This window comes from Scyliorhinus torazame, chromosome 8 (genome assembly GCF_047496885.1).
Source record: "Scyliorhinus torazame isolate Kashiwa2021f chromosome 8, sScyTor2.1, whole genome shotgun sequence".
NCBI lineage: Eukaryota > Metazoa > Chordata > Chondrichthyes > Carcharhiniformes > Scyliorhinidae > Scyliorhinus > Scyliorhinus torazame.
Genome location: NC_092714.1, coordinates 213,375,956 through 213,397,680, shown reverse-complemented (window position 1 = coordinate 213,397,680; position 21,725 = coordinate 213,375,956). Strand labels below are relative to the sequence as shown.

The 21,725-nt window shown below is 45.8% G+C and overlaps 1 protein-coding gene and 1 long non-coding RNA gene across 5 annotated transcripts in view; both read right to left on the bottom strand.

Annotated features, from left to right (window-relative positions):
- The window catches only part of LOC140428371 (cadherin-like protein 26), a 134,915-nt gene extending 129,462 nt beyond the window's left edge, over positions 1–5,453 (bottom strand). For 2 of the 4 annotated variants that reach the window (XM_072514760.1, XM_072514763.1), the window contains exon 1: positions 3,988–4,318. In XM_072514760.1, coding sequence (XP_072370861.1) covers positions 3,988–4,029 — 42 coding nt within the window. In that variant the 5' untranslated portion in view covers positions 4,030–4,318. The other 2 variants (XM_072514761.1, XM_072514762.1) reach the window with 2 other exon arrangements.
- Positions 5,454–5,480: 27 nt separating this feature from the next.
- LOC140428373 (uncharacterized) overlaps positions 5,481–21,725 on the bottom strand; it is a 37,936-nt gene continuing 21,691 nt past the window's right edge. The window contains exon 3 of the long non-coding RNA XR_011948756.1: positions 5,481–5,706. This is a non-coding gene — a long non-coding RNA (uncharacterized lncRNA). The remainder of the gene's footprint in view (positions 5,707–21,725) is intronic.

Genomic DNA, 21,725 nt, shown 5'->3' with positions numbered 1-21,725 from the left:
GTCCCTTTTTGTTTTCTTAGTGTGGTGGACCTTGGTTTACTGAGCCTTTCCATACACTGTGTCATATTTTGTGGGATGGGGACTATTGTAACCTCTCCCGAGTTCTGTCTTTTCGTGCTTTTTTGTATTCCTATGCAGCTACGCTTCCCACTGATTACTTCATCTCTTGGTTCCCTGACTTTCCCTTCCCCCCCCAATCTTTAGTTTAAAGTCCTATTGACCACCCTATTTACTCTTTTCGCCAGAACACTGGTCCCAGCTCGGTTCAGGTGGAGACCATCCCAACGGTATAGGTCCCCCCTGTCCCAAAACTGATGCCAGTGTCCCATGAAAAGGAACCCCTCATTCCCACACCACTCTTTCAGCCACGTGTTAACTTCCCTTATTCTTGCCTCCCTATGCCAATTTGCAAGTGGCTCGGGCAGTAATCCGGAGATTATGACCCTTGAGGACCTGTTTTTTAAATTTAAATCCTAGCTCTTTATAATCTCTAAACAGGTCCTCTTGCCTAGACTTGCCTATGTTATTGGTACCGACATGGACCACAACAACTGGATCCTCCCCCTCCCTCTCCAGTATCCTTTCAAGCCGGTCAGAGATGTCCCGCACCCTAACACCGGGCAGGCAACATACCATGCGGGACTCTTTATCCTGCTCACAAAGGATACTATCTATCCCCCTGATAATAGAATCCCCTACAACTACAACTTGCCTATTTACTCCCTCCCTTGAATGGCCCGCTGAACCATGGTGCCTTGGTCAGCTGACTCATCCTTCCTGCAACCCTGTTCGCCATCCACACAGGGAGCAAGTGCCTCATACCTGTTGGACAGTCAAGGGCTGAGGCTCCTGAGTTCCTGACTGCTGGTTCCCTTTACCTGCCTGACTTGCAGTCACACCCTGCTGTCCCTGGCCACTAGCAGGATTTAAACTACTTACTCTGACAGGTGTGACTGCCTCCTGAAACACAGTGTCCAGGTAAGTCTCCCCCTCCCGGATGTGCCTCAGTGTTTGAAGCTCAGACTCCAGCTCATCAACTCTGAGCCGGAGCTCTTCGAGCAGCCAACACTTGCTGCAGATGTGGTCGCTGCAGCTCGCAATGGGATCTGCCAGCTCCCACATCAAGCAGCTCAAGCACATCACCTGACCAGCCATCACTAATTAATTAATTTAATTTAAGTTTATGGTGGGGGCAGCTTCAGCGAATCAAACACTACCCTACACTTTTAACTGAAAAACAGCACAATTAGATTAACCACTTACCTTTCCTGGTTACCTCACTGCACCAAACTAGCAAATTCTCACTGTCTGTATCTCTCTCACTCCGGCTGTGTCTCCTTGACCTGCGCAATGCTAATAACATAATATAATAATGCTAATAATAATATAATTTGGCACTTACCTCACACCAATGGATCTTATTATTAGGTTAGAGGAGGAAGGTGGGTGGGAGACACTACACGTGTAGTGTCTCGGGTTTCCTCTCCACCAGAATTTATTGGTGGGGGGGGGGGGGGGGGGGCCTTCCCAGAAGTCCGCGGGTCGAAAAAAATAAAACAGAAAAGAAGTGGGTTTTTTTTAAAGGAGAAGTCTCCTACTGAGCTAATCCTGTTTTCATAGTCTCCAACTATAAGCGTGGCGGGGGCTCGTGCTGCCTTTGCCATTCTCCATACACATTTATTAACTGGATCAAAAGAGAGGTTGTGGGATCTCATAAAATCGATTCCTAGGATGTGTTCAGCTGTCTGGGGTAGATCGACCAAAACTACCGGGTGTTTAGTTGTAAACTTCTGAGAAGAACATTACAACTAAACACCCGGTAGTTTTGGTTGATCACCCCCAGACAGCTGAACACATCCTAGGAATCGATTTTATGAGATCCCACAACTTCTCTTTTGATCCAGTTAATAAATGTGTATGGAGAATGGCAAAGGCAGCACGAGCCCCCGCCACGCTTATAGTTGGAGACTATGAAAACAGGATTAGCTCAGTAGGAGACTTCTGTTTTCGACTCTCGAGCCATTAGTCAGGACAAACAGGTTAGGGAAGTCCTGCAGCAACACAAAGCAGCATTTAAAGGACACTTGGCATGAGAGTGCAACGCGCCCCAAAAGCAGTAGAGAAACCAACAGACAGGAACCCTAAATAAGAATAGGGCAAAGCCAATCCATAGCGTTAGCGCCCATTCAGAGAACATAGACATGAACGGCACCGACTGACAGTGTTCGGGCTCCCCAACTTGGGTCTGCGACACCCTTTGGGACAAGTCCGGTAGACCGGTCGTAGCAGGCAAAGTCCGGGGACACCCCGTAGAATTTCTTTGGGACACAGGAGGGTCCCGCACCACACTCAATTCCTCCACGATGTTTCAGCGAGACACGTGGTCCACAACAGACACCATCACACTCAGCGGTTTTACAGGTCATTTACAACAAGGACACATCATAGCCCCTGTAGCGATACAAATAGGGAACATTACAACTAAACACCCGGTAGTTTTGGTCAATCTACCCCAGACAGCTGAACACATCCTAGGAATCGATTTTATGAGATCCCACAACCTCTCTTTTGATCCAGTTAATAAATGTGTATGGAGAATGGCAAAGGCAGCACGAGCCCCCGCCACGCTTATAGTTGGAGACTATGAAAACAGGATTAGCTCAGTAGTAGACTTCTGTTTTCGACTCTCGAGCCATTAGTCAGGACAAACAGGTTAGGGAAGTCCTGCAGCAACACAAAGCAGCATTTGCACAGCACAAGCACGACTGTGGCAAAATAGCTGGCTTGGTAAACATTACAGGTCCCGACCCCAGACCCCAAAAGCAGTATGGTTTTCCCCAAGAGGCAGAGGGAGAAATCTCCAAATCGAGAGTTTGCTTGATCAAGGCGTACTCAGATCAGTAGCCCCCACAAACAACACACCAATTTGGCCCGTCAGGAAACCCGATGGATCACGGCGACTGACCATTGATTACTGGGAAATTAACAAAGTAACCCCAGTAGCAACCCCCATCGGAGCCACGAATCCCGAGACCATGCTCAAACAGGGACTCCAGTCAAAAAAAAACAAAAAACAAGAGGGATATATGAAAATATCCTTTAAAAGACACAGCAGGATTACTTTGTGAGAATTAAACAGGAAGTTATAAGAAGAGTTCATATTTGCTCCATAGCTCTCATTACATCGGTAAACAAAAGTGTGCAGAATTTATCATCTCCCAATAATAAAATCACCTCCTGTGTAAATGGAAAAACAATTGATCACCTTCACACTTTGTATTCCTTTCAGAGAGCCATGCCTGCTTGCATATTTGATGTACAATGTGCGTGACTTTCAATTGATCAGTGAACAAATCTCAATTTTCAATATGTGCTCCCCACAGGCCCAGGTCAGTCTCCGAAGTTTGAAAATCATCCTCAGGAAAATATTTGTTTCCTTCATTTTAAACATTTGGAATTAAAATAACTATGGGCATTAGAAGACAATTGTAATGCTTCAAATGAACTTTTACGGAACTGTTAACTGCTCTCAACTAGGCGAGATGTCTGTACAAAGATTGTGTAAGGTAAAGCCTGCAGTTTGATTTTTTTTTTTAAATCCTTGTGGAACACATAGACCATACTGAGGTATGGTTGTCCTTTTGCACCTAAAGGTCACTCTTGACGACGAGTAAAATGTATCATAAAGCTGAATAAATTCTACTTAGGCAATGGATAGTTCATCAGGTAATGTATAAAATAAAATTTAGTAGGGTGGACTAACATTGCAAAAAGTATTTTGAACTTTACTGAAACAAAAAGCTTGAACAGATATACACTGGAAGCGTATTTGATCGAGCAAATTTATATAACTGCACAAACCATACACTTACAAATTCCACTTCAAATTTATTAAACCCATTTTAATAATGTGACAATAAAAGTACATTCAATAATTATTTATCAATAAACATTAAAAACAAATGAGTAAAACAAACTCGTACTTACTATTGTGGAAAAAAGCACCAAGGCGTATATTCCTAAGCACATGTTGCTGAAACACTGCAGCAAAAACGAAAGACTGGACAACCTTTTCAAATCGCAGTCGTAAATGACATGTATAATGATAGGTTTTCAGGATATAAACACAGTACGATGACGAGACGTGTCATTCCTGTTCCTACTGGTCGGTAATTTATTTCCAGTTTCTTATCTTGACTAAGCAATATTAAACAGATTCCACAGACTGTGAGAAATGCTCCAGGGGAATGGGAGCTGCTCTTGGTAGCCAGATGTAATTTGCATATTACGAATAAGCCATAAAGCTGAATATGGAGAAAGTTTTCATTCCCTTACCTGGAAGTCAATGACAAAGTCCATTTGTTGATCAATAATTCTGATTTCAAAAGACGTATTTTTCCCAGTGAACAACCGAGAGGCACGAAACGGCTTCCATGCCGGGCGCCCAGCCAAGCGTGATGAACCCGATCCGTTTCGCCCAAAATGATCAACATCCGAGTCATTATACCCATTTAACTATGCGCAGCCCGTTTTAGTCCAGAGTATTCACCGGCGAGGCCCGAGGCCGGCGCGAATTAGTACTATTCTCCAAAAACGGAAACCTGGCCTGATGGCCATGCCGGGGGAGCTCGGAGGCCATTGGAGCCCCCGGGTAGTTAGGCCAAGGCAGCACCCTAACACTGTCCCTGGGCAGGCACTGCCCCTTGTCACCACACAGTGCCCCTCGTCACCCGAGCACTGCCAACCTGGTACCCCTGCAATTCCAGTTGCCACTGACAGGGTGCCAAGTTGACACTGCCAGGGTGCCCAGGTGTCAGTAACAAACTTTCAATTAATTTTAATTACTGCAAACCGGTTGCAACACAGTTCTTACATAATTCTGCCTTACATGCAAATCAGGTGAAAATGATATGGTGTGATGTGAGTGCCAGTTTGCTGTAAGTGTATCAGCCTCCACAGATGTGGCAGAACCAGTTCAGCCTGGAGACCTCACCCTGTCTCTAGTCAATATTTACCTTGGAAACATTAAATAGAGGTTGTGCATTTGTCCAGGGGTTTTCTCAATTTGCCAATTAATTACTGAGGAATCCCTGAGGACATTTGGCCCATCTAGTTAACTTTCTGCCTTTGCCAGAGCCTTAAAACTGCATCATTCTTTGGAAGTAATGTTAACCTCACTGCCCCAGCAGAAAACAAAGAGGATTGGATTGTAGCCCATTTTACACCATTGTCCTAATTGAATTTCCATTGAAGCCAATGGCAACAAAATTGGATCAATACAAAAGAGATGGCTGAACTGATCCCATCAAGTTGCCAATAAGCTCGTTAGGTTGGTATTAACCCCTCCCACCCCAACATCATTTTTCACACTCTCACTTTCTCCAGTTGTCTTCAGGCTTTTCTGTCTCAACTTTAGTGTCATCTAATCATCACTATTACCTACACATTTTCTTTGTCATTTTTGTTTCTCAGTATCACCTTGCTGATGATCTGCCAATTAAATATCTGAAAGTCGGTAATCGTTATTTTTTTCTTTGCTTCTGCTGAATGTATTTTCCAGCAATTCTTTTTCTTTCAGATTGCTGGCATTTTCAGTTTCTGTTTTCTTCCAGAGTTATCTTCATTTGCCTTCCAACTCTTAATTTCTCCCCAATTTTGTTTGTCCTCCGATATTGTCCTTGTGGTATGGGGAGCACACAATCCACTCTACAGGTGTGGTACAGCAGAAATGGAAAAGTATTTTTTAAAAGCAAAACAATGTTTATTCTATGAACTCAAGTTAATCTTTTTAAAACATACAGTGAACATTTTAGCAACCATTAATTCAAATGCAACCCCCAAAGAATACAACACTAAGGAATCCTTTAAGCTTTCCTTTTAACATCCATACGACTTAAAAACACCTTTTAACAGAAGCACATTAGGTTTACATTCACTACTGAGAACATTTATAATTCTGAATTCACCAAATGATCAAGAGATAGTCTTTTGATGGCAGAGAGAACAGCAGTACACCTGCTTAGTCTGACTTCAGCTCCAACACTGAAAACAAAACTAAAACACATCCTGCATGTCTTCTACCCAAGGATGGATTGAGGGGACATACAATCCTCACCTCTCCATCCCGGGAGGTGTGTCAGGAAACAGGTAGTTTTACGTAATCTACATTTGTATTTGTGGGTATTTGAAACAAGGCAAGCAATTTTAATTTTGCATTTCTGTGTAGGAAAAGGTTAAAACCTCAATTGGCTCACATTAAAGAAAGATGAACAAAGAACAAAGAAAGGTACTGCACAGGAACAGGCCCTTCGGCCCTTCAAGCCCGTGCCGACCATGCTGCCCGATTAAACTACAATCTTCTACACTTCCTGGGTCTGTATCCCTCTATTCCCATCCTATTCATGTATTTGTCAAGATGCCCCTTAAATGTCACTATTCGTCCCTGCTTCCACCACCTCCTCCGGTAGCGAGTTCCAGGCACCCACTACCCTCTGCGTAAAAAACTTGCCTCGTACATCTACTCTAAACCTTGCCCCTTGCACCTTAAACCTTTGCCCCCTAGTAATTGACCCCTCTAAGCTGGGGAAAAGCCTCTGACTATCCACTCTGTCTATGCCCCTCATAATTTTGTAGACCTCTATCAGGTCGCCCCTCAACCTCCGTCGTTCCAGTGAGAACAAACCGAGTTTATTTAACCGCTCCTGATAGCTAATGCCCTCCATACCAGGCAACATTCTGGTAAATCTCTTCTGCACCCTCTCTAAAGCCTCCAAATCCTTCTGGTAGTGTGGCGACCAGAATTGAACACTATACTCCAAGTGTGGCCTAACTAAGGTTCTATACCGCTGCAACATGACTTGCCAATTCTTATACTCAATGCCCCGGCCAATGAAGGCAAGCATGCCGTATGCCTTCTTGACTACCTTCTCCACCTGTGTTGCCCCTTTCAGTGACCTGTGGACCTGTACACCTAGATCTCTCTGACTTTCAATATTTTGAGGGTTCTACCATTCACTGTATATTCCCTACCTGCATTAGACCTTCCAAAATGCATTACCTCACATTTGTCCGGATTAAACTCCATCTGCCATCTCTCCGCCCAAGTCTCCAAACAATCTAAATCCTGCTGTATCCTCTGACAGGCCTCATCGCTATCCGCAATTCCTCCAACCTTTGTGTCATCTGCAAACTTACTAATCAGACCAGTTACATTTTCCTCCAAATCATTTATATATAGGACAAACAGCAAAGGTCCCAGCACTGATCCCTGCGGAACACCACTAGTCACAGTCCTCCAATTAGAAAAGCATCCTTCCATTGCTACTCTCTGCCTTCTATGACCTAGCCAGTAGTGTATCCACCTTGCCAGCACACCCCTGATCCCGTGTGACTTCACCTTTTGTACTAGTCTACCATGAGGGACCTTGTCAAAGGCCTTACTGAAGTCCATATAGACAACATCCACTGCCCGACCTGCATCAATCATCTTTGTGACCTCCTCGAAAAACTCTATCAAGTTAGTGAGACACGACCTCCCCTTCACAAAACCATGCTGCCTCTCACTAATACGTCCATTTGCTTCCAAATGGCAGTAGATCCTGTCTCGAAGAATTCTCTCCAGTAATTTCCCTACCACTGACGTAAGGCTCACCGGCCTGTAGTTCCCTGGATCATCCTTGCTACCCTTCTTAAACAGAGGAACAACATTGACTATTCTCCAGTCCTCCGGGACATCACCTGAAGACAGTGAAGATCCAAAGATTTCTGTCAAGGCCTCAGCAATTTCCTCTCTAGCCTCCTTCAGTATTCTGGGGTAGATCCCATCAGACCCTGGGGACTTATCAACCTTAATATTTTTCAAGACGCCCAACACCTCGTCTTTTTGGATCTCAATGTGACCCAAGCTATCTACACACCCTTCTCCAGACTCAACATCCATCAATTCCTTCTCTTTGGTGAATACTGAGGCAAAGTATTAATTTAGTACTTCGGCAATTTCCTCTGGCTCCACACATAGATTCCCTTGCCTATCCTTCAGTGGGCCAACCCTTTCCCTGGATACCCTCTTGCTTTTTATGTACGTGTAAAAAGGCTTGGGATTTTCCTTAACCCTATTTGCCAATGACTTTTCGTGACCCCTTCTAGCCCTCCTGACTCCTTGCTTAAGTTCCTTCCTACTTTCCTTATATTCCACACAGGCTTCGTCTGTTCCCAGACTTTTAGCCCTGACAAATGCCTCCTTTTTTTTTTGACGAGGCCTACAATATCTCTCGTTATCCAAGGTTCCTGAAAATTGTCGTATTTATCCTTCTTCCTCACAGGAACATGCCGGTCCTGAATTCCTTTCAACTGACACTTGAAAGCCTCCCAATGTCAGATGTTGATTTATCCTCAAACATCCGCCCCCAATCTAGGTTCTTCAGTTCCCGCCTAATATTGTTATAATTAGCCTTCCCCCAATTTAGCACATTCACCCTAGGACCACTCTTATCCTTGTCCACCAGCACTTTAAAACTTACTGAATTATGGTCACTGTTCCCGAAATGCTCCCCTACTGAAACTTCCACCACCTGGCCGGGCTCATTCCCCAATACCAGGTCCAATACAGCCCCTTCCCGAGTTGGACTGTCTTCATATTGTTTTAAGAAGCCCTCCTGGATGCTCCTTACAAATTCTGCCCCGTCTAAGCCCCTGGCACTAAGTGAGTCCCAGTCAATATTGGGGAAGTTGAAGTCTCCCATCACAACAACCCTGTTGTTTTTACTCTTTTCCAAAATCTGTCTACCTATCTGCTCCTCTATCTCCCGCTGGCTGTTGGGAGGCCTGTAGTAAACCCCCAACATTGTGACTGCACACTTCTTATTCCTGATCTCTACCCATATAGCCTCACTGCCCTCTGAGGTGTCCTCCCGTAGTACAGCTGTGATATTCTCCCTAACCAGTAGCGCAACTCCGCCACCGCTTTTATATCCCCCTCTATCCCGCCTGAAACATCTAAATCCTGGAATGTTTAGCTGCCAATCCTGCCCTTCCCTCAACCAGGTCTCTGTCATGGCAACAACATCATAGTTCCAAGTACTAATCCAAGCTCTTAAGTTCATCTGCCTTACCCGTAATACTTCTTGCATTAAAACATATGCACTTCAGGCCACCAGACCCGCTGTGTTCAGCAACTTCAACCTGTCTGCTCTGCCTCAGTGCCATACTGTCCCTATTCCCTAGTTCCCCCTCAATGCTCTCACCTTCTGACCTATTGCTCCCGTGCCCACCCCCCTGCCATACTAGTTTAAATCCTCCCGTGTGACACTAGCAAACCTTGCGGCTATGATATTTATGCCTCTCCAGTTTAGATGCAACCCGTCCTTCTTATATAGGTCACACCTGCCCCGGAAGAGCTCCCAGTGGTCCAGATAACGGAAACCCTCCCTCCTACACCAGCTGTTTAGCCACGTGTTTAGCTGCTCTATCTTCCTATTTCTAGCCTCACTGGCACGTGGCACATGGAGTAATCCCGAGATTACAACCCTAGAGGTCCTGTCTTTTAACATTCTGCCGAGCTCCTGAACTCCTGCTGCAGGACCTCATGCCCCTTCCTGCCTATGTCGTTAGTACCAATATGTACAATGACCTCTGCCTGTTTGCCCTCCCCCTTCAGGATGCCCTCTACCTGTTTGGAGACCCTGGCACCCCCTGGCACCAGGGAGGCAACATACCATCCTGGAGTCTCTTTCACGTCAACAGAAGCGCCTATCTGTGCCCCTGACTATAGAGTCCCCTATGACTATTGCTCTTCTGCGCTTTGACCCTCCCTTCTAAACATCAGAGCCAGCCGTGGTGCCACTGCTCTGGCTGTTGCTGTTTTCCTCTGATAGGCTATCCCCCCCCCCGACAGTATCCAAGGGGGTATACCTGTTTGAGAGGGGGACAACCACAGGGGATTCCTGTACTGACTTCCTGCCCTTTCTGGTGGTCACCCATTTCTCTGCCTGCACCTTGGCTGTGACCACATTTATATAACTGCTATCTATGACACTTTCCGCCTCCTGCATGCCCCTACGTGCATCCAACTGCTGCTCCAACCGAACCATGCGGTCTGTGAGGAGTTCCAGTTGGGTGCACTATCTGCAGATGAAGCCATCCGGGAAGCTCGAAGCCTCCCGGACCTGCCACATCTCACAGTCAGAGCACTGCACCCATCTAACTGACGTTGCGTCAATTAATTAGTAAATTAAAGTTAAAAGTTTTTTTTTAAAGTTACTGTTAACTATATGTTTCCTAACACTAGAGTTCTACTATAAATGTGAAAGCTAAATACAGTACTCTCTGATCTCTGGCTTAGATACCCCTCTAAATTATAATTAAGTAATTATGTTTAATTAGTTTACCAATGCTTAATTTTTAAATTTAGTGTAGATTCCCAACCAGCCAATCAGGTCACAGCTTTTCTGTGATGTCACTTCAGTTCCCCCCCACCCCACACACACACAACACACACAATTTGAAAAGGTAATAAAAGTAAAAATGAGTAAAAATCACTTACCTTCTGAGGGTCTCAGATGCTCTCAGGTTCTCTCCCTGCTGATTAAAGGTTACAGGCCAGAAGAAAGAGAACAAAACAGTAGGGAAAATGCACCTTCACCCAATCTGCACCGAATTACCTCACTGCGCCAAATTACCAAGTTTCAAATTCCCACTCTGGCTGTCTGTCACTCACTCAGGCTGTGTCTCTTTGACCTGTGCAATGCTTACTGAGTGCACTTTCTGTCTGTCTTTTATGCAGACTTCAGGATGACTCACACTACTTAAACTTCAAAGAGAAGAATACAATGTGTACCTTTGTGACCCTAAACAGGCCTCAGGTGACTGCCAAATTACTGCCTCTCAGCAATTAGGGTGGGGGCAGCTTCAGCCAATCAGACACTAATCTACACTGCACTTTTAACTGAAAAACAGCAGAATTAGATTTACCACTTACCTTTCCTGGTTACCTCACTGCACCAAATTACCAAGTTTCAAATTCCCACTCTGGCTTTGTCTCACTCACTCAGGCTGTGTCTCTTTGACCTGCGCAACGCAGGTGCCTGCATGTCTGGTTTAGCTGGTTTCGCACACTCGGCTAAATCGCTGGCTTTTAAAGCAGACCCAGGCAGGCCAGCAGCACGGTTCGATTCCCGTACCAGCCTCCCCGAACAGGCGCCGGAATGTGGCGACTAGGGGCTTTTCACAGTAACTTCATTTGAAGCCTACTTGTGACAATAAGCGATTTTCATTTCATTTTTCATTTCTAAGGGTTTAGGTTTCCTTTCAAACTGTGCCCACATTGTAATTAAAAACCTATGACGTAAAAGCAATCGTAGATGTATAAAACCTCCCAACCTTTTCCTTTTGTGTGGACCACAGATCGTCATCAAAAGCTTTTGTGGACAACAATGTATGAACGCCGTATTAAAGATTTTTTACAGCGCCTATCGCTGATGGGAGTCAAACTTGTATATCAACGAGTATTAAAAGCTCAGCTATTTCCAATAGTTTATGATGCACACTTGAAAATACTTTGATGATTATATTATGCAAGGATGTTTGTGAAACAAATTACATTGCGATCAATAATGTAACATTGCTTGTGATACATGAGGAACACGTAATTGTATTTTTTTTTCCACAGACCACGTACAATATTTTCATGGACCATCAGCGGACCACAGGTTGGGAACCACTGAACTAAGCTGTTGCTTAGCAACCAGGGACCCACATTGAGGCCGCAATTCTCAATGTGCCTGACTTTCAATCAATCAGTTTACAAATCTCGATTTTGAATATGTGCTCTCCACAGGCCAAGTTTACCATCGGAAGAATGAAGTTTGAAAATGGGCCTTGTGGAAACATCTTTGTTTCCTTCATTTTAAACATTTCAGAGTGTAGGTCTAATTGAATTTACAAGGGATATTAGAAGACAATTGTGATGCTGCAGGGAGAACCTTTACAGAACTGTTAATTGTTCTTAACTAGGCAAAACAGTGGTGTGGTGGTATTATCACTGGACTAGCAATCCAGAGATTTAGATCATGTTCTGTGGACCTAGGTTCGAATCCCATCACGGCTGCTGGTGGAATTTGTATTGAATAAGAATCTGGAATTAAAATTCTAATGATGACCATGAAACTGTTGTTGATTGCCATAAAAAGACATCTGACCCATTAATGTCCTATAGACAACGGAAATCTACCATCCTTACCAGGTCTGGCTTACATGTGGCTCCAGACCCATAAGAATGTGGTTAACTCTTAAATGCCCTATGAAATAGCCACTCATTTGTATCAAACCCTCCGAAGTTCAGAAAAAGAAATGAAATCAGACTGACCACCGAGCATTGACCGCGGCACCGGAAATGACAATAACAAACCTAGCCTTGCTGACGCTGCAAAGTCTTCTTTACCAACATCTGGGGACTTGTACCAAAATTGGGAGCGCTGTCTCACACACTAGTCAAGCAACAGCCTGACAGTCATACTGATGGAGTCAAACCTTACAGATAATGTCCTAGACACCACCCTCACCATTGCTGTCCCACCGGCATGTCAGATCCAGCAGAGGTGGCGGCACAGTGGTATACAGTCGGGAGGGAGTTGCCCTGGGAGTCCTCAGCATTGACTCCGGATCCCATGCTATCTCATGGCATTGGATCAAACATGGGCAAGGATATCGCTGGTTACCACACACCGTGCCCCCTCATTAATGGATCAGCACCCCCCCCCATGTTGAACACCACTTCAAGGAAGCACTGAGGGTGACAAGGGCAGAATGTATTTTGGGTGGGTGACTTCAATGTTCAGGATTGACTCAGTAGCACCACGACAGACTGAGCTGGCCAAGTCCTAAAGGACATAACTGATAGACTGGGTCTGCAGCAGGTGGTGAGGGAACCAAAAAGAGGAAATAAACATATTTCTCCTCAACCTCGCCAACCTGCCTGTCGCAGGTATATCTGTCCATGACATTATAGGTTGGAGTGAGCACCACACAGTCCTTGTGATGACATAATCTTGTCTTCACATTGAGGGTACTCCGCAGTGTGTTGTGTGGCGCTACCACTATGCTAAATGGGATAGACATCGAACAGACCCAGAAACGCAATTCTGGGCATCCATGAGGTGCTGTGGGCCATCAGCAGCAGCACAATTGTACTCAACCAGTCCAGCTACAACACTGGTACGTACTCGGCAATATGGAAAATTGCCCAGGTATATCCTGCACACAAGAAACAGGAGAAATACAACCTGGCCAATTAGCACCCCCTTCAGTCTGCTCTCATTCATCAGCAAAACAATGGAAGGGGTCATGAACAGCACTATCAAGCAGCACTTACTTAGCAATAACCTACTCGCAAACACTTGGTTTGAGTTCCGCCATGGTCACTCTGCTCCTGACCTCATTATAGCCTTTGTTCAAACATTGACAAAAGAACTGCACTCCAGATGTGAGGTGAGAGTAACTGCCTTTGACATCAAGGCAACATTTGACTGAGTGTGGCATCAAAGAGCCCTAGAAAAACTGGAGACAATGGAAATCAAGAAGAAAAGTCTCTGCTGGTTGGAGTCATACCTGACACAAAGGAAGATCTTTGTGATTATTGAAGGTCAGTCATCCCATTTCCAGGACATCACTGCAGGAGTTCCTCAGGGTAGTGTCCTAGGCCGAATAATCTTCAGCTGTTTCATCAATGACCTTCCTTTTGTCATAATGGCAGAAGTGGGGATGTTCGCTGATGCCTGCTCAGTGTTCCTCACCATTCGTGACTCCTCAGGGGAGGCAGTTGCATTGTGGTATTGTCACTGGACTAATAATCCAGAGACCCAGAGTAATGCTCTTGGGACACACGTTCGAATCCCACCACGGCAGATGGTGATATTTGAATTCAGTAAAAATCTGGAATTAAAAGTCTGGTGATGATTATGAAACCATTGTCAAATGTCGTAAAAACCCATCTGGTTCACTGATGTCTTTTAGGGAAGGAAATCTGTCATCCTTACCTGGTCTGCCCTAACATGTGACTCCAGACCCACAGCAATGTGGTTGACTCTTAAATGCCCTCAGGGATGGGACCAGCCAGCGACGCCCACATCCCGTGAACGAGTAAAGAAAAAATAAGATACTGAAGTAGTCCATGTTGAAATACAGCAGGACCTGGACAATATCCAGACTTGGGCTGACAGATGGCAAGTAAATTTCATGCCACACAAGTGCCAAGCAATGGCCATCTCCAACAAGAGAGAATCTAACCATCGTCCCTTGCCATTAATTGCCATTACCATAGCTGAATCCCCCACTATCAACATCCTGGAGGTTACCATTGACCAGGAACTTAACTGGACTAGACATATAAATGCTTTGGCTGCAAGAGCAGGTCAAAGGTTAGGAATCCTGTAGCGAGTAATTCACCTGATTCCCCAAAGCTTGCCCACAAACCACAATGCACAAGTCTGGAGTGTGATGGAATACTCTCCACTTGCTTGCATGAGTGCAGCTCAAACAACACGCAAGAAGCTTGACATTACCCAGGACAAATCAGCCCGGTTGTTTGCCAACCCTTCAATAAACATTCACTCCAACCACTACTTACACAAAGTAGCTGTAGTGTGTACCATCTATAAGATGTACTGCAGGAACTCACCAAGGCTCCTTAGGCAGCACTCTCCTGACCACTATCATCTAGAAAGACATGGCAGCAGATACATGGGAGCAACAGTTCCTGAATTGGAAATATATCGTCATTCCTGCACTGTCACTGGGTCAAGATCTCCCTTTCGAATAGCACTGTGGGTATACCTTAAACAGGCAAGCCAGTGGTGTGGTGGTATTGTCACTGGACTAGCAATCCCGAGATTTAGATAATGCTCTGCAGACCTTTGTTCAAATCCCACCTTGCCAGCTGGCAAGGTGGGATTTGAATTGAATAAAAATCTGGAATTAAAAGTCTAATGATGACCATGAAACCATTGTTGATTGCCATAAAAAGAAAGACATGTCATGTATAAAATAACATTCATTCGGGTGGAGTAAGCATGCAAAAAAAAATGTTGATCTTTAATGTCATAAATAGTTTGAAGAGGTATAAACGTGAAGCCTATTTGATTGATCAAATGAATAGACAATGCAATAACCGTTATAATATATTAACTGTACAAATTCTGCTTCAAATTTATTAAACCCATTTTAATAATGTGACTGAAAAGGTACATTCAATAGTTATTTACCATTCAACCATTTACCATTAGGGGCGGCACAATGGTTAACACTGCTGCCTCACAGCTTGCAGGGTCCCGGGTTCAATTCTGACCTTTGGTGACCGTCTGTGTAGAGTTTGCACTTTCTCCCCATGTCTGCGTGGGTTCCCTCCGGGTGCTCCGGTTTCCTCTCACAATCCAAAGATGTGCAGGTTAGGTGGATTGGCCATGCTAAATTGCTCTTCGTGTCCAAAGGTTAGGTGGGGTCACTGGGTTACGGGGATAGGATGGAGGCGTGGGCTTAAGTAGGGTGCTCTTTCCAAGGGCCGGTGCAGACTCGATAGGCCAAGTGGCCACCTTCTGCACTGTAAATTCTATGATTCTATAGCATTAAAAATAAATGACGAAAGCAAACTAGTGCTTACTGTTGTGAGAAAAAAAAATACCATGACACACAACTAATAAGCACCTGTTGAAAGACTGCAGCAAAAATGAAAGGCTGGACAACCTTTTCAAATCGCAGTCTTAACTGACACAATGATTTGTTATCTGGATATAAACGAGGTAGGATGGCGAGGCTTGAAATTTCTGTTTTTAATGATCAGTTATCTCTTTCCAGGTTCTTACTTTGGTTAAGCAGCATAGTAAATTAAACAAGTTCTACAGACTGAGAAAATGATTCAGGGTTCTTGGCAACAAGATGTAATTTGCATGTTACACTTAAAGAGTAAAGCTAAATATAGAGTAAATCTTCATCACCTTACCTGGAAGTCAATTCAAAATTACATTAATTGATCATTCTGAATTTAATTTTTTTTAAATCTAACACAAAAGTATCTATTTAATTTCAAACACTGGGCTTCCTTAGGTTGCAATGTAAATGTATATTATTTTTAACAGGTATGTGTCAGCATAGGCCAATCTGTATTCTTGTATTACATGCAATAAACTGAGCAGAAATGAATGACGGGGGTTCTGGCTAAGATGCAGAGCCCTTCCATCGATGTGAAAATTCAGCCCTCAGCCTCATTGACAGCTATTGCAATCTTCGTGACAAGAGGTTCCTGCCTGGTACCATGCAGCTGATCACTGTGATGTTAACTGGACATTCCCAGCATTGGGGATCTCAAACCCTGTAAGAACTTCGTAAGTTTCATTGAGATTGCCCCTCGTTCTTCAAAGCTCTGATAAAATAATACGCCGATAGGAGTTTTTTCTGAACATGTTTGTCTTGGTCGGGTTGATTCTGGGAATTGAGGATGCCTGGCACAATGAAGAAAGGCCTTGCAGAACAGGACGAGCTGGTGTTACAAGAAGGAGAATGAAGACAGGGCATTAAGTGGAGGCAGGGAGGAGCAAGCACAAGAGCAAGTGGAGCAAGAGAATGTGGGGCTTTAATGTAGATAGACCCTTTGTAACCATGCTCCATGAAATCAGATTACTCTTTAATAATTTCAAAAACCTCAACAATAAATTCCCATTCACCAATGGTCCCACACTCCTTACTGTAGTGTAAAGATGTTCAGCATTGCAAGGGTTAGTGCGGGACTGGAGAACAGTAATGTAGAGAGACACATGGCAGTAGACAGGAGACATAGTTAAATGGGGAGAATCATCGTGAAGCCAGCTTGAGGTTAGCTCCTAGTTTGGGCTACAGTTTATACGTAGTTAAATACTTTTCTGTTACCAGTAAACATTACTATTCGACCTTACAAACCTTGACCTTCATAGTCAGACCTATTCAACAAACTCTTACAACATAGTACAATCCATGAACAAATCCAGCAGCATTGGAGCTGATGAAGCACCCTGGCATCTGACAAACTAAAGGAACAGAATCCTGACGTGAGTGAAGTACACCTCAACCAAAATTATAGCTGAAGGTCGCCTGAAGAGAGGTTCCATATCAAATGTGGAGCCTGAAGGGCAAAAGAAACATTCCGTGTGCAGCTAAAGGACTCTCCTAGAGTACGAGGATGTCCATTGTGAATCTCATCGATTGCAGAGTCAAAAGGACCCAGGAAGGCTGGGCAATTCTAAAACAGAACTAATTGAAATTAAAAGTCAAATTAAAAGTGTGGAGAGGAAGGTTGACAACTTGCCCCCTCCCAAATGCAATGTTGGCATGGAGCCAACCCACTCCAGGCCGTCCCGCCCGGCAGCCGTAATGTGCTCGGGCGTAGGCTAAATAAAGATATGATGTGGAGATGCCGGCATTGGACTGGGGTGAGCACAGTAAGAAGTCTTACAACACCAGGTTAAAGTCCAACAGGTTGGTTTCAAATCACTAGCTTTCAGAGCGCTGCTCCTTCCTCAGGTAAATGAAGAGGTATGTTCCAGAAACATATATATAGACAAATTCAAAGATGCCAGACAATGCTTGGAATGCGACCATTAGCAGGTGATTAAATCTTTACAGATCCAGAGATGGGGTAACCCCAGGTTAAAGAGGTGTGAATTGTGTCAAGCCAGGACAGTTGGTAGGATTTCGCAGGCCAGATGGTGGGGGATGAATGTAATGCGGCATGAATTCCAGGTCCCGGTTGAGGCTGCACTCATGTGTGCGGAACTTGGCTATAAGTTTCTGCTCGGCGATTCTGCGTTGTCGCGTGTCCTGAAGGCCGCCTTGGAGAACGCTTACCCGGAGATCAGAGGCTGAATGCCCTTGACTGCTGAAGTGTTCCCCGACTGGAAGGGAACATTCCTGCCTTGTGATTGTCGCGCGATGTCCGTTCATTCGTTGTCGCAGCGTCTGCATGGTCTCACCAATGTACCACGCTTCGGGACATCCTTTCCTGCAGCGTATGAGGTAGACAACGCTGCCCTAGACTCGACATGTATGCTCAAGCCGTCAGGAGTCGCGTCAATGCCAGATTTATCAGTCGCATTCACAAGACAGCCCCAAACATCACCCAAGCACAACGCAATGCCATCCGCGCTCCCAAGACCAACCGCAGCATCGTCATCAAACCAGCAGACAAATGAGGGACCACTGTCATACTGAACAGAATGTACTACTGCAAAGAAGTATACCGGCAACTCAACAACCAAGAACACTACAGACAGTTACCCGCAGATCCGACCAAGGAACACATCCGCCAACTTAACAGACTGATCAAGATTGGATTGGATTTGTTTATTGTCACGTGTACCGAGGTACAGTGAAAAGTATTTTTCTGCGAACAGCTCAGCAGATCATTAAGGACATGAGAAGAAAAGTGAATAAAAGAAAATACATAATAGGGCAATACAACATATATAATGTAACTACATAAGCACTGGCATCGGATGAAGCATACAGGGTGTAGTGTTAATGAAGTCAGTCCATAAGAGGGTCATTTAGGAGTCTGGTAACAGTGGGGAAGAAGCTGTTTTTGAGTCTGTTCGTGCGTGCTCTCAGACTTCTGTATCTCCTGCCCGATGGAAGAAGTTGGAAGAGTGAGTAAGCCGGGTGGGAGGGATCTTTGATTATAGTGCCCGCTTTCCCCAGGCAGCGGGAGATGTAGATGGAGTCAATGGATGGGAGGCAGATTCGTGTGATGGACTGGGCGGTGTTCACGACTCTCTGAAGTTTCTTGCGGTCCTGGGCCGAGTAGTTGCCATACCAGGCTGTGATGCAGCCCGATAGGATGCTTTCTATGGCGCATCTGTAAAAGTTGGTAAGAGTCAATGTGGACATGCCGAATTTCCTTAGTTTCCTGAGGAAGTATAGGCGCTGTTGTGCTTTCTTGGTGGTAGCGTCAACGTGGGTGGACCAGGACAGATTTTTGGAGATGTGCACCCCTAGGAATTTGAAACTGCTAACCATCTCCACCTCGGCCCCGTTGATGCTGACAGGGGTGTGTACAGTACTTTGCTTCCTGAAGTCAATTACCAGCTCTTTAGTTTTGCTGGCATTGAGGGAGAGATTGTTGTCGCTACACCACTCCACTAGGTTCTCTATCTCCCTCCTGTATTCGGACTCATCGTTATTCGAGATCCGGCCAACTATGGTCGTATCGTCAGCAAACTTGTAGATGGAGTTGGAACCAAGTTTTGCCACGCAGTCGTGTGTGTACAGGGAGTAGAGTAGGGGGCTAAGTACGCAGCCTTGCGGGGCACCGGTGTGGAGGACTATTGTGGAGGAGGTGTTGTTGTTAATTCTTACTGATTGTGGTCTGTTGGTCAGAAAATCGAGGATCCAGTTGCAGAGTAGGGAGCCAAGTCCTAGGTTTTGGAGCTTTGATATGAGCTTGGCTGGGATTATGGTGTTGAAGGCGGAGCTGTAGTCAATAAATAGGAGTCTGATGTAGAAGTCCTTGTTTTCGAGATGCTCTAGGGATGAGTGTAGGGCCAGGGAAATGGTATCTGATGTGGACCGGTTGCAGCGGTATGCGAATTGCAGTGGATCAAGGCGTTCTGGGAGTATGGAGGTGATGCGCTTCATGATCAACCTCTCGAAGCACTTCATTACGACTGAAGTCAGGGCCACTGGTCGGTAGTCATTGAGGCACGTTGCCTGGTTCTTCTTTGGTACCGGTATGATGGTGGTCTTCTTGAAGCAGGTGGGGACCTCGGAGTGGAGTAGGGACAGGTTAAAGATGTCCGTGAATACCTCTGCCAGCTGGTCCGCGCAGGCTCTGAGTGCACGACCAGGGATCCCGTCTGGGCCCGTCGCCTTCCGAGGGTTCACTTTCAGGAAGGCCAATCTGACTTCGGAAGCTGTGATGGTGGGTATGGGTGAATTATGGGCTGCTGGGGCACTCGCCAGCAGATTGTTGGTTACCTGCTCGAACCGAGCATAGAATGCATTGAGTTCATCGGGGAGGGGTGCGCTGCTGCCAGAGATACTGTTCGGCTTCGCTTTGTAGCCCGTTATGTTGTTTAGTCCTTGCCACAACCGCCGAGAGTCTGTCTGTGACTCTAGCTTGGTTTGATACTCTCTTGGCATTCCGGATGGCTTTGCGGAGGTCGTACCTGGATTTCTTGTATAGGTCAGAGTCGTCTGCCTTGAACGCCTCAGATCTGTCCTTCAGTAGGGAGTCAATCTTGCGATTGAACCATGGTTTCCGGTTGGGGAACGCACGTACTGCTTTCTTTGGCACGCAGTCATCCACACATTTGCTGATGAAGTCTGTGACGGTGGTGGCATACTCATTTAAGTTGGTCGCTGAGTTCTTAAATATGGACCAGTCCACTGTCTCCAAGCAGTCACATAAGAGCTCTTCTGTCTCCTCGGACCAGCACTGCACAACCTTTTTAGCTGGATTTTCCAGCTTGAGTTTCTGATTGTATGCCGGGAGAAGGAGCACCGTCTTATCGTCTGATTTCCCAAAGTGCGGTCGGGGGATGGAACGGTAGGTGCCCTTGATTTTTGAGTAGCAGTGGTCAAGGGTGTTGTCACCCCTGGTGGGACAGGAGATGTGCTGGTGGAATTTTGGCAGTACACTCTGGAGGTTGGCCTTGTTGAAGTCTCCAGCCACGATGAACAAGGCCTCCGGGTGTTCTGTTTCGTAGTTGTTTATTACTGTGTATAGTTCGTCCAATGCCTTCCTCACTATTGCCTGGGGTGGGATGTAGACCGCTGTGATAATGGCTGAACTCACGTGGAAGATAATATGGGCGGCACTTCACGGTCAGGTATTCCAGGTCTGGGGAGCAGTAGGCCACCAGGGTCGCCACATCCAAGCACCAGGGGGAGTTGATGAGGAGGCAAACCCCTCCACCCTTCGCTTTGCCTGATGATGCCGTGCGGTCCGCCCGGTGAATTGAGAAGCCTTCAGGTTGTATGGCACAGTCCGGTGAGGCAGGGGTGAGCCATGCTCTGTGAAACAGAGCACACAGCAGTCTCTTACTTCCCTCTGAGAGGTAAGTCTGGCGTTAAGTTCATCCAGCTTGTTTTCGATCGCTTGGACGTTTGCCAGGAGTATGCTGGGGAGAGGGGTCTTGAAACCGCATTGCTTCAGTCTAACCTGCAGACCGCCGCGTTTCCCTCGCTTCCTCGGTCGGCGGCTGCTGCTGGATGATCCTGGGATCCGATGGCAGATGTCAGCTCTTGTGGAAGGTAGGTGGTCGCGTCTGGCGGGGTCCAGGGTGCTGACGGGGAACAGGGTGCTCTTTACCTTGGATCCAGATCTTCAGAGCACCCTACGTGCTCTCATCCCACGTATTCCCCGCGTTGGAGATCTCTACTGCCTCCCGAAAAACACAAGGCCAACACACCAGGCCGTCTTATCGTTTCAGGCAATGGGACCCTGTGTGAGAACCTCTCTGGTTACATCGAGGGCATCTTGAAACCCATCGTACAAGGTACGCCCAGCTTCTGTCGCGACACCACGGACTTCCTACAGAAACTCAGCACTCATGGATCAGTTGAACCAGGAACATTCCTCGTCACAATGGACGTCTTGGCACTCTACACCAGCATCCCCTATGACGACGGCATTGCTGCAACAGCCTCAGTACTCAACACTGACAACTGCCAATCTCCAGACGCAATTCTGCAACGCATCCGCTTCATTC